General features: G+C 29.0%; 3 protein-coding genes across 10 annotated transcripts in view; 1 reads left to right on the top strand and 2 right to left on the bottom strand.

The window, feature by feature from the left end:
* The window catches only part of LOC127282914 (triple functional domain protein), a 44,660-nt gene extending 34,745 nt beyond the window's left edge, over positions 1-9,915 (bottom strand). For 2 of the 8 annotated variants that reach the window (XM_051307495.1, XM_051307497.1), the window contains exons 1-12: positions 9,715-9,914; positions 7,916-8,211; positions 7,030-7,143; positions 5,202-5,526; positions 4,432-5,090; positions 3,935-4,045; positions 3,493-3,588; positions 2,659-2,852; positions 1,884-2,031; positions 1,593-1,784; positions 711-1,526; positions 196-601 (exon numbers count right to left, since the gene is read on the bottom strand). In XM_051307495.1, coding sequence (XP_051163452.1) covers positions 196-601; positions 711-1,526; positions 1,593-1,784; positions 1,884-2,031; positions 2,659-2,852; positions 3,493-3,588; positions 3,935-4,045; positions 4,432-5,090; positions 5,202-5,526; positions 7,030-7,143; positions 7,916-8,176 — 3,322 coding nt within the window. In that variant the 5' untranslated portion in view covers positions 8,177-8,211; positions 9,715-9,914. Of the gene's footprint in view, positions 1-195; positions 602-710; positions 1,527-1,592; positions 1,785-1,883; positions 2,032-2,658; positions 2,853-3,492; positions 3,589-3,934; positions 4,046-4,431; positions 5,091-5,201; positions 5,527-7,029; positions 7,144-7,915; positions 8,212-9,714 lie in introns of all 8 variants that reach the window. The other 6 variants (XM_051307503.1, XM_051307496.1, XM_051307498.1 and 3 more) reach the window with 6 other exon arrangements.
* A 427-nt stretch (positions 9,916-10,342) lies between these two features.
* LOC127282840 (U6 snRNA-associated Sm-like protein LSm5) lies at positions 10,343-11,413 on the top strand. The gene is made up of 3 exons (XM_051307374.1): positions 10,343-10,533; positions 11,011-11,207; positions 11,298-11,413. Exons 1-3 carry the CDS (start codon positions 10,488-10,490, stop codon positions 11,328-11,330), a joined length of 276 nt encoding a protein of 91 aa, XP_051163331.1. The 5' UTR covers positions 10,343-10,487; the 3' UTR covers positions 11,331-11,413.
* Positions 11,354-12,899, bottom strand: LOC127282835 (serine/threonine-protein kinase mos). Its single transcript, XM_051307363.1, has 4 exons — positions 12,632-12,899; positions 12,315-12,508; positions 11,864-12,249; positions 11,354-11,767 (listed from the first exon to the last, which is right to left on the bottom strand). Exons 1-4 carry the CDS (start codon positions 12,703-12,705, stop codon positions 11,444-11,446), a joined length of 978 nt encoding a protein of 325 aa, XP_051163320.1. The 5' UTR covers positions 12,706-12,899; the 3' UTR covers positions 11,354-11,443.
* Between the last annotated feature and the right edge of the window lie 13 nt (positions 12,900-12,912).

Here is a 12,912-nt window from a genome sequence, read left to right as displayed (position 1 = left end):
TTATGTCAACAGGTCGTCAATTTAATAAACAAAACAAAAAAAAAAAATTGTACAATTTTCTTTCATCGCATAACAATTTTATCAAACAAATAAATATATTAAGAAAATTTTTTTAATTTTTAAATATTTTTTACTAATTTTGAAAACTAATTCACTAAATATAATAACTAATTCTTAATTTAGAAAAATACGTACTTTTAACTTTGCTCTCAGAACCAGTCGCTTGATAACTATATAGTTGAAGACTTCGATTTGTGTACTTAAGAAAAGTTTCAGCATTGCGACGAAGTAAAGTGCAAGCTTTCAAGAATCCTTCTTTTTGCTCTTGATGTTTTGTAACAAATGTGGTTACTTGAACACTTTTCTCACCGCCAGAACACCAATCCTCGTCTCTTCTATATTCCCTTTCCAAACTATCTAATACAGATCGCACCTGTTCTGTTGTTTTATAAAAACTTATACTCGCTGCGACAAGTTTATGTCTTTCCTCTGCGCAAGTAACGAGCTGTTGCCATCTTTTAGTCACGTCTTCGGCAACTTCTCGAATACTTTTTGGATCGTAATGATTTGCGCTGAGTAAGGCATCCGCCCTGTGCTTCACCTAGGTAATAATACATTTTTTTAAAATCATTTCGAGGTGGATAAAAAATTTTCGACTTAAAAGAAAATCAAAAAGCAATTAAGTGAAAAAAAATAAAATTAATACGGACCTGAACAGCAGAGGTGTGAGTTTTCTCAATAGCCACTTGAAATTGTTCGTGCTCGAGTCTGAGTTGTTCTGCATCTTGAAGATTTTCCGGTACTCTCAAAGAAGCAAGAAGCATTGCCTCGCCATTTCGAATCCAATTGGCAACATGCAAAGCGTCCGCTTGTAATTGCACCAATTGAGCAGTTTGTTCCAATCGAACACGCCGCATTTCAGCAAGATCCTCGGCATCCATTTCACGTTCATTGAGAAATTCGAGAAGAACTTGAACCCTCGCCGCAGCTGTATGCTGTCCATCGGCCATGATGCAAACACCCGCTTGATCCAACACCTGAGCTAGTTCCTGTCCCTGTTGTAACACTTGAAACGCTGTATTTTGCATATGTGCCACTCCATCATTATGAACACGCAACAATTGCTCCGGTGAACCCTCCCTTGGTGGTCCATGAAGTTCCTGAGTCCACATCTCGAGTTGACCACTCGCTTCCAATGCGTCCCTCTCAAACACCCGAAGACGAAGACAAAGATCTAATCTCAATTTTTTCGTTGCCCACAATTCCTCCAATTCTTGACGTAATCCTGAAAGTCTATCCAATGCAGTCTCCACAGCAGTTACAGAGCCTGTTGTATCAGGTGCTTCATTTGAATCGCGTAACTCCTGAAGGAGTGCTTCACCCTGAGCTATTGTTGAAGTACAAGCTTCAAGACACGAGGCTCTATGCTGCGCACACTGATCCAATAATCTCTCAGCAGTATCCAAACTTTCAGCAACTTCATCCTGTTGTAATTCTTGTCGCAATTCGTCAACCCAACCAGCGAGCTACATTTGTTTTTTAAAAATATCAATTATATTAAATAAATTTGAAAAATAATATTCTTTACATACCTCTTTCTCATGCGTATAAAATACAACAGCTAAATCTAATCTTCTTCGTCGTTGTTCAACTCTTGCTGCAAAACTACTGACGTGATCTTCAAGTTCTTGAGCAACTGCATAAATTTCATCCGGAGCACATTCTCCAGTATGTGCAAGTTCCTCAGCGGCAGTTAACAATTTCGTCGCATTCGTATAAGTATTCTGCAAAGAAAAAGGTCCAATTAAATAATAATATATAAAATAAAATAATTTATAATAATTTGTATGTCAATACGAATTTCTAAAGAATCAAAAATTTACCTGAGCAACATTTTCAAAGTGTTCATGGCTCTTTTGATAAACTCTTGCTTTTTGAAGATTTCGTCCAACACCTGTATTTTTTCTAATGAAAACTTCACCATGATTTGTTAACCAGTCCAAAACTTGTTTAACGTCTTCTTGAAAAAGTCTATTAAATAATTAATTAACAAGATTATTATTTTGAAAAAAATTTCAGTGAAATAAGAAATGTCAAAGTCCATGTAAAATCATCTCAAAAATTTTTACGATGCAATTGGATTTAAAATTTTGTTGCAATTAGTCGTTAACTAATGCAATAAAAAAAAATAATAATTAGATATAAAAATATTTAATTCGGTATCATTTTTCACTAAAAATATTTTGACTTTTCTTATTCACATTTTGAAAGCATTGTATATTTATTTATTCAATATACGAACTATAAAAAGAAAGCAATTGAATATTAGATTCAAATATTTGGACATATGGAAAATTGGATAAACTTGGAAATTGAATACACAATAAAAAAATGTAAATTACTTTTAGAAATATTAAATTTAAGTTTTAGTGTTATTTTTTTGGAAAAATAGTGATAAATCGAAAATAGGTGAAATAGAAAGTGAAAGTGTAAAAAAAAGTATGCAAAATTGGATGAAAAAAGTGAAATGAGTACCAAAATTAAAAAGCAAATAAATGATAAAAATAAGCGGTGCCGGAATAAAAAAAAAGAATACTAATTGCATTATGGAAAATTTTCGTGATGATTTCAAATAGACGTGACCAGCTACGAGATTACTTAGTAGAATCTTGCCTTAAAGCAAGACGTTGATGAAGTTTTATTTTGCGAGCATGCCAACGAGCCTCAAGTGCTCGGTGATGACCCAAGATTTGATGAATCACGGCAAGAACGTGAGATGCTCCCTCACTGTAATCGGCAGCGGGATTTCCACTCATTCCACCTCGGCCATCCATTCCATGACCATCCTGATTCTATTCAAAATTTCAATATCAAGGAGCATTAGAATAATTTGAACTTTATTCACATTTTATAATAAAAAAAAAAAAAACAAATCCAGACAACTCCATGCACTACATTCCAAATAAAATGGTAACACCATTATTTTATAAAAATAATTTTACTTACTAATGTGCATACTGTGCAATAAAATAAGTGATACCCTATTAAGATTCTATTCTCTGGAAAATATTAATCACAGGTAAAAATACAGAAAATTTGTACCAATTATTTTAAAGGGCAAAAAACATTATTTGAAAATTATTTTTTTTTTAATTTAGAAATATAAAAACATTTTTATTATAAAGAGTTTCTATTAAAAAAATTCAAATTGAAAAGTTTTTTTAATTTTACAAATAAACAATTTTACTTTTTGCCCTTAAATAATTTTTTCTTTTCAATTATTCTTTTGATTTTAAAACTTAATTTCACTCTTTCTAGTGTAAACCATCTACAGTAAATGTTATTTATAAATTAACTAAAATATTTTGTAATTTCAATGGAAATTGTTTTTTTTCTTATTAGAAAAGATTAATTAGTGCAGATGAAAGGAACATGCGAAAGAACTAAATTAGTGAAACAACTAAATTTTCATGCAGAAATGGATAGACGTACATGTTTTCTTGTAGCATGGTCAATCCCCTGAGGTTGATTACAGACTTGAACAAGATGATCCAGTTGGTAAAGAAGCTTCTTACTGGTGCTATGAACCTAAACAATTCCACCCAGATGCATATGATTGATTAATTTTTTTTTTTTCACATTATACAATGAGGCCTACACCATCGCCTTAACAATACAATCAAGCGATTTGTTATTACACTGGTTGAACTGCACCATTAGATGAAAATAGATATTAATAATTAATTAATAATGATTAAGATGTAGTAAACGTTAGCGTTTATTCCCCCATAACTCTAAAGAAAAATTATTTTTTTTTAGAGTGAGTTATCTTGCCCAGTAGCAGAGTGATAGTAATTCCAGTAGCCCAGACACCAAGTTAGCGTTAAGAATCCATCAGCTAAAAAAAAATCTATTATAAAAATTGTTCTCGTACATAATCATCGTGAAAGACATCGGAGCCTGCAAGACCGACTGTGCTTGCGCTATGACATACTTGTAGCATTGAACCCAGTCCACTCAAAAGTGCTTGGTAGGCATTGTAGACCTATTAAAAGGCATATTTTTTTGCTAACAATACATTTCTTGTAATAAAAACATTTTTTTTGTTTTGTTTGAAAAAGAAATTAAAGCAGTTTTAAAAAAAACGTCTATCCCTCGCCATAATGATTTGAACAGTATCCAATATCCTCTCTGCTTTACAATGAAAGCTCGAAACACTTCTATGTGACAAAAGCTGAGATTGGCTAAGATTAAAGTGAGAAGAAAACTATTTCAATAAAAAAACTGGATTTTTATTAACAAATTTAGTTCTTTGATATTTAACGAAAACACTTTTTTTTTCCTAATTTCTCTGATTTGTGGCAATACTAATTTTTGTTTTGAAATAGAGAAAAATTTCTAATATAAATAGAAATTTGAAAAATTACTCACCTCAGTGTAAGCTTGACACATTGCCTCATAGAGAGTCTGATGCTGTCGAATATGAGATTCAAGAACTGGTATTTCATTTGGCAAATTTGGAGTGTCACATGCTTTACTCCAACCGGTGACACTGTCAACGTACTGTTCTGCCTTGTGATGAAAAACAACACTCAATCCAAGAACGGCAGTTCTTTCATCGAGTCCAGCGGCAAATTCTTTCCATGCACGATCCAATCTACCAGCGACGGCACGTACGTGACCAGCAGCATAATGCTGAGTCTCTAAAAGTCTACCGGCCATTGTCAAGATTTTATTGATATTGACATAGACATTCATTGAACTCATGGTAAAATGTTTATGTTCTTCTTGGAGATTTTTAGCAAGCTGATAAGATCTACCAATTTCAACGTAATTGCCAAGAAAACTCTCTCTATTGTGGCAAATCCAATCAAACATTTTTTCACAGTCCTGTTCAAATAAACGAAGTTGAAAGCACTGATCCAATTTTATTTTTTTAATGTGCCACAATTTCAAGAGGTGTTGCTGCGCCGCGTGCACCGAATTTAGATGTTGAATCACCATTGATGCTAAGGCTCGACCATCCGAATCAGAACCACCTGTGGCTCCTGATTCTATGCTTCCGCCTTCGCCACCGTTTCCCGTTACACCTAAAAGTCATTAAATTTCTTTCAAATGCAAAAGTCATTTTTATTTTAGATTATGTAAAAAATAATATCAGATTAATTTAAAGTATTTTAAATATAAAGAAAAAGTTTAACCATTATTAAATCGTTGTAATAATCTTTGTCCAACGACTTCCACCTCTTCAACTGGAACTTTCATTATTTTTTTCTTCATCTCGTTGTGTAGATCGATACCATGCTTTGCACCACCGACATCATCGGCAAAATCATTACGGCTGAGATCTTCTTGTAAATCATCTAATCTATCTAAAAGATCAGCAGCCTGCCATGTAAAATCTTCTACGGCAAGTCTAGTGTCTATCCACTGAGCGTGATCATATTGTAAGGAACCATCTAAATCCGCAGTGAGTTGAGAGGGATCTATTACTTTGGCTAATGCCTCTAAACTAATTGTATTAATCTGAAAAACAAAAATATTTATATTATTTTACATTAAAATATTAATTTAGAATAAAATATAATTATTATTATTAATTAGAAATATTTATATTTATAGTAAAATATTATTTAAGAATAAAATTAGAAATACTCTGCTAAGAATTTAAAATATTATCAGGATTGCCACAAAAAAATTAATTTTTTCCCTAATTTTCAGACGAAATTTTGTCTTATTCAGTAAAAAAAATATTCTTTTGTTTAAAGTTTTATTTCTCCCTGACATGTGGCAATCCTAATTATATTATCAATTTTTTTTTTTTAAATCTAAAACTTTTTTTCAAATCAATTAAAAACGGACAGAATGTTTTATGGAATAAATTTGGAATTATGGAAGAAAATGTGAATTTTTTTTTTCTCAAAGTAGTTTACAATAAATTTTGACTATTTCTGGTGAAGAATTTTTTTTTATTTCGATATTTTATTATTCCGTTTTATGATAATGCTTACTTCTAAAAAGTAGGTTGAAAAAATTGTAAAATATTGACTTTTTATTTTCTTTTTAGATTTCCGACTTTTAGTAAGAATTTCAATTTAAGTTGTTTAAAAACTTAATAGTTTGAATTTTGATATTTACAAAAAAAGGAATATCTAATGTGATTTTATTATTTTTATTTCGATTTTTAATAGATAGTTTTTTGAATTTTATTATTCCCTTTTTTAAATTTTTGCTATTGTTTGTAATTTTAAAAAAATATTATCTAAAAATAAAAAAGTATCGAGTTTTTTAATTAAAGTTATTTACCTTTTTTAGAACTAATTTTTCTGTTCAGGATATTAAATTAAAAAATTAATTTATAATTTTAATTTCTATAAACAATTTTTAAATACAAACTCAAATAATTTTTTATAATTTTCTTTCTACTATGAAAATTTCTAAGTAATTTTGGAATATTTTAATTTTTTTGATATCTAGAAGAGATATTCTAAGAGAACCGAAATATTTTCAATTTTTTTCCTGTATTTTGATTCTCAAAGATTTAAAATTAAAAATTTATAAAGTGCGCTTTTTTAAAATAATGAATTTGAGTGAAGCTTTAACAAGTTGGATTTCCTATTTGCTTTGACAATAAAAATTGTTTAACAAGAATAGAGGAAATGGATGAAAAATTCATCGAGTCTGTGCAGTCTGGCTTAAGAGAGGAAAGGCAATACGTCAAGTGAATATGGACTTCAATAAAGGATTATTGATAGTTAAAGGTCATCTTTTGTGACAACTAGCGGTTACTAATGATCACAGGTAAAAGCGGCTACCACACAAACTTGAAGCTTTAACATCTCCAGTACAATGGGTTAGGCTTGCATTTTGTGCTCCAATGGATGCAATAAGCCATACAGACTTGATGTCAAAGTAGGCCAGAGAGGCTATTCAGTAGACGTGCACTATTACTCTAACAAGTCTTTGCATTCAACCCCCCTTGTCCCTTCTCCTCATCCCCTAACACATCTATTGATTGCTCTATTTTACCTCAAAGTTGTACTTCTTCTGTTTGGCCAGCGAAGTCCTCTGCTTCTGCCAGAAATTTTCTGGCTTGATGATAAATGCAACGTGGACCGATCGATGAAAGTGTTCGTGTAATACCTAAATCAGTGAATACTTGAATTATTTACTAAACGACTTGCACTTGAAACAAGTCACGTCTTAAATCCAAGATAAAATCGTGTCTTTCATGTTAAAAAAGAATTTCATTTTTTTGGCATAAACAAAATTTTATTTGGTATTTTTTATTTTCAATTTGGTAAAATTTAATTTTAAAAAATCGCACTATAATAATTTAGAAAATTAAATTGAAATACTATAAATACTTGTAAATGTTATTTTAAAAAATTAATTAGTTATCTTATTTATGTATAAAAAAATTTGAATAATATCAAATATTGTATAATCAAATAATTAAAAATATTTCAATTACTTTATATTTCAATGAAAGATATTTAATATGATTTAAATTTTTTAATATTTGTTGCTTTAAAAAAATATTTAAAAATATTTTACAACAATGTTTCAAGATAATATAAGAACACTTTTAGAATCTAGAATATTCATCCACTTTCGAAATATAGTTCAGAACATTTCAAGAGTTTTAAAATTTCAAAACACACTTCAAGATAATTTTAAGTATTTTAAGAAGCATTTAAATATACCATAAGATACTTTTTAATATTTCAATATAATTCTATTTCAAATTAATTAAATTTGAACGATTAAATTATAAATACAATTTTTTTTTTAAACTTCTATTTTATAAAAATATCAAATAAAAGTTTAAGAAAATAAAATAGTATTAAAAAAAAAAAAGAGGAAATTAAAATTCTCATTTGGTTAGATAGGAAAAATAGAGAAATATACAAACCTTGAGAATTGGTTTCACAGAATCCCAAGTAGCACCTCGCATATCCACTACGACTGTAAAACGTAATCCTCTTGTTTCATCGTTTGGAATGGTTAGAAGATACTGTAAAAGACGTCGATAGTCCTCAGGTTTTGCACGTTCACGTCTTGGTGTTGTTGGAAACACCAAAACAGGACCTCCTCGACGATCTCGACTTCCAGGAAGTATAGCAAGGCGTTCTTGAAGAAGAGGAAGAACCTCGGCGGCCCTTGTACCATCCATTTTTTTTTTTGATTATAGTCTGTACTTATTCTAATCTGAAATAATTATTTCATTTATCATCACGGTACAAAATTCATTTTCATTAATTAATCACAAATATAATTATGATTAAATATAATTATTAATTACAAAAAAATACAAAAATTAATATTAAAAAAAGATTTTAATTAACAAAAAAACAAATTAGTAAACCTAATTTAAAATCTACTATTGTAAAATAAGATTTTAATTGTAAAGAAACAAAAAAAAGTTTTCTTTATAAAAAAATCGCATTCAATTGAATGCTTCGAATATATAAAGGGTATCAATTTTTAAATCAATTTCAATAATAAAGATGCAGAAAATTCCATATTGAATTATATTAAAGAGGAAATAAGATTACATCCAAATCCAATATAAAAATCTTGACTTGCTGTCATATCAAAGTATCTTTAAATATTGAATATCGGGAAATTCTATCAGCGAATTACAATGGTATTCATGAATCTTTCAGTGTATAAATGCATGCTTTGCCCGATATCGCTACAATCAAATCAAAAGAATAGTACATATACACTAATTTATTTTAAAAAACAACAAATTGTAAACAAAGGTATTATTAAAATCATGCAACATTTTTTTTTCTCAATTATTTTAAATCTAAAAAGAATTTTGTTTATCTATGTGAAAATTATAGAAATATACGAAAAATAAAATCTATTTGAAATGCTTTCTAATTTTTTACCATTTCAATGATATAACTGAAATATTTATCAATAAGAAAAAAATTTTTAAAAAAAGTGTTAGTAACACTTATTTAAGTAGAAGAAATATATTATGTAAAATGTCAAAAAGGTGTCTAGTTTTTTTTTTGCACATATTACTTAATACTTAATCGAAAGAAAAATGAATGACAGCAATGATACATCATTTATATTTTGACCTGATGACGAAAGGACGCCAATACGTAAAATAGAATAAAATTCTTAAAAATTCAGTGTAAAAACTAATCAACCCTGACACAGAAATGCATTAAAACATGAAGACACTAGTTTGTAAAAGTGAAAATTCCCACGAAAATATATTTCCTCTAACCGTGGGAAAAACGGTACTTTGACATTGCGTAAAATGTCAGAATTGCAAAGAAAATCAAGGTTGAAAAATATACAATTAGCAAATATTAAGTGAAATTGTAAAATAGAGGAAATATTTTATGACTAAATAGCGCGCGTGACACAATAATTGAGAACAAGCAACATTTTGAAACAAATCAATTTTTCTGTCTAAGTATAAATGACTGACGAGCGTGTACATGCCAACAATGTCTAAATTTCTTTTTCTTTTTTAAAAAAAAACTCGTCTACACACTCGAAAGCGACTCACGAATCGTCCTCTGGACATTGGAGAACCACTCTCTACGTTCCGGAGTCGTGGGCATTGTTGACCGGTTCGAGGAGGGGGCTTATAAATAGACGCGAGAAGCCGATTGTCAAATCCACCCCCAACGAACAACAAATATTACGAAAGTTATAGGAAAAGAAAAACTGTTTCTCTCTTACCTGAGCGTACTCGTCTCCGAGAATTTGAAATTGTCCTGCTTCCACTGCAGGTACACAGCACTTGTTTCGTCACGGCTCATATTGTCGAGCACAAAATTACGCGTTATAAAGCGAGAAAGTCGCTATCGTCCATGTTCTTCGCCATTCTTCGCATTCTGCACCGTTTTGCTGCACTTGTAAATTCACTTCCAGCCATGAAATATAACAAATATTACCCTGTAATATTTCAATAGTTTCCAGAAATATTCCCTTATTTTTGTGTAAAATTTCAAAATTACATGGTAAAATTGCAATATTTTCCAAGAAATAATTCTAAGAATGAGGAAAGTTTTGAAAAATTTTCTCAACTAGTTGTTAAGGTTAGGTTAGATAAATGTACACATGCGCAAATCACTGTCTCATGATTGGTTGATTTTTTTGTACACGAAATTTAAAGTGAAAAAAAAAAAAAAAATTAAAACAATAAGCTTAGTTGGTCACTAATTTCTTAATTATCTTTAATTTGAATAATTTTTACAAACAATGGTACTTTTTTTCTGTGCGTGCAAGATAATTTGAAAATAGAAAAAAAACAGCGGAAAAGAAAGATAATTATAATAATTTTATTTTTATAGTAGCGCCCCTGGTGAGAAAAATGAAATTTTTTTGATAAAAATGACAACCCTGACAATTGTTTAACCCCACGTTTTTTATTTATATTTAAAAGTTAAGTGGCATTAATTAAAGCTTGTTTATAATTCTTGAATTCAAAGAGAAAATTATTAGCTGCAAAAATGACAAGTACAATGACTACAAATCAATCTACTTTGCTTCCTTTGGGTAAGAAAACAGAAAAAATACTATTTTTTTTGTAAACAATTATTAAATTTATAATTGTTTTTTATTATACAAATTTTTGTCAATGTGTACTTTAACGAACATTAATTTTATTTAAATTTGTTATAATTAATAATTAAAACGTACTTAAAACATTTTTGTTTACTGTCAAACATAACCTTAAAATTTTCAAAAATGTTCAATTTTTTCCATATTATTTTATCGAAATTACTTGTTAAATTGTAAATTAGAATTCTTTTTTATTACATTTCAAATTAATTAGTTTAATATTAGTTATTTACTAAAATTTTTGTGTATTTTCCGATAAAAACTTAACTAATTTATTCAAAAGAAAATGTTTTTTGAAATACGAATTTTATTAATAGAGTATTATTTTTGAATCTAATTTTAAACTCTTGATAAGAATAAATAAATTATAAATTTAATAAATTTACCTGTTTATTTATTTATAATTTGCAGAATTGGTAGACAAATGTATTGGTTCCCGGATACATATCATTATGAAAAATGATAAAGAAATTGTTGGAACTCTTCAGGGTTTCGACGATTTTGTAAATATGCTTCTCGAGGATGTTACCGAAAGTGAAGCAACACCGGAGGGACGTAGAGTTACAAAATTGGACCAAATTCTCCTTAATGGAAACAATATTACGATGGTAATTATTCAAAATAAAAATTTCCACTTTAAAATTGTAAAAAAAAAAAAAAGTTTTACCATAAAAATTTTTCATTTCTTTTTTTTCTAGCTCGTTCCTGGTGGAGAAATGCCAGATACGTAGAAATTCTTTTCTTATTTGTAAACAAAAAAAAAAAAAAAAGACTTAATTATTTTCATTTCTTAATAAATACTTTTTTAAAAATATTATTAAATATTAGCGAAATAATTTGACCTTTAATTTGTAAATGAATAATTATCCTGTATTAACTTATTTAATTCGGTGATTATCACAATTAAAGCAGGTCTACGTCTCTTGTTTTCTGACCACATTTCAACATACAATTCTTTGTATTTTCCATTGAAACCATCGTCATATTTTCCGCTAAGCGGTCTCGCTCCACAGCCAGTAAGATATAAAATTGTATGTGTATGAAGTCCTTGAAATGGTGATTTTCTTGAAAGCATTTGCCAAGCAACAATTCCTAAGGAATAAATATCTGATGATGGGGTTGGAATTTCTCCTCGTACTACTTCGGGTGCTGTATATCCTGGAGTTCCCTAGAAATAAGGAATTAAAATAAATTACATTTATTTTTTTAACGCGAAATAGAATTTTTTTAATGTAATTTTAATTATTAATTATATGAAACGCACATGAAAAGTATATTCTACACATGATTCATTAATAAGAACAGAACTTCCAAAATCTGCGAGTTTTGCTTGTCCATCAATGCCAAGAAGAATATTTTTTGGTTTAACATCACCATGAACAATACCAGAATTATGACAAAATCTAAGAGCACTGGCAATTCCTTTCCAAATAAAAATTCTCTCCTCAGGAATAAGAGATGTTTTTTCAAGTTTTTCCTGTAGTGAATTCATGCATAATTCCATTGTTATTACAGAGAGAATATCACCTTCCTCGATTGCAAACACTTTTACAATATTTATATGCATCAATGATGCTGCATGTTTTTCTGCTTTAATAATTGAATCTCCATGTTTATTACGATCGATTAATTTTACAGCCACCTTATCTCCTATTATTAATTAATAATTAAAAATTTTTCAAACTTTATTCGAAAAATAAAATACAAAAAATTACCCTTATACGATGCTTTGTAAACTTTTCCAAAACCTCCGGTACCTAAAATAATTGGATGTTGATTTTGAAGACCTTCGTTTATTAATATTTTTCTATTTGGAGTATCGACTTTGAATGGTGAGAGAAATTTTTCTTTATTCCATTCGGGTTCATTTAGAAGATTTCGTCTCACTGGCGAGGAAACTGGAGATAATCTACATATATATTTTTTTCATTTTTACATAATTTTTTTTCATATATTTGTGTTTAATATAATTATTTATAAATTTAATTAATATTGAAGAATTATTTTAATATTTAAAAAGAAAGACACTTACTTGAGAGTGTTAATAGTTCTTGACGATGGCGACAATCGTTTTATACCTGAAGTTAAAGCTCGAGGAGATGCCATTTTTTTTGTCTTTTATAATAAAAATAATAACATCCATTGAGAATTTTCTTGAAAGTGTAAAACGATTTATTGTCAAAATTGAAAAGCACTTTGAAACGTGCGAGTGGCATAATTGTCACTACAAGACTAATTCAAATATATTGTTTATTATTTTCCATTTCACAAATCAAAATATTTAGTTCTTCAGCTTCTTTTTATTTTTCATTT

Source organism: Leptopilina boulardi, unplaced genomic scaffold (genome assembly GCF_019393585.1).
Source record: "Leptopilina boulardi isolate dan_hultmark-lab unplaced genomic scaffold, ZJU_Lbou_2.1 LbouV2_302, whole genome shotgun sequence".
NCBI lineage: Eukaryota > Metazoa > Arthropoda > Insecta > Hymenoptera > Figitidae > Leptopilina > Leptopilina boulardi.
This window is presented reverse-complemented; position numbering and strand designations above follow the sequence as displayed.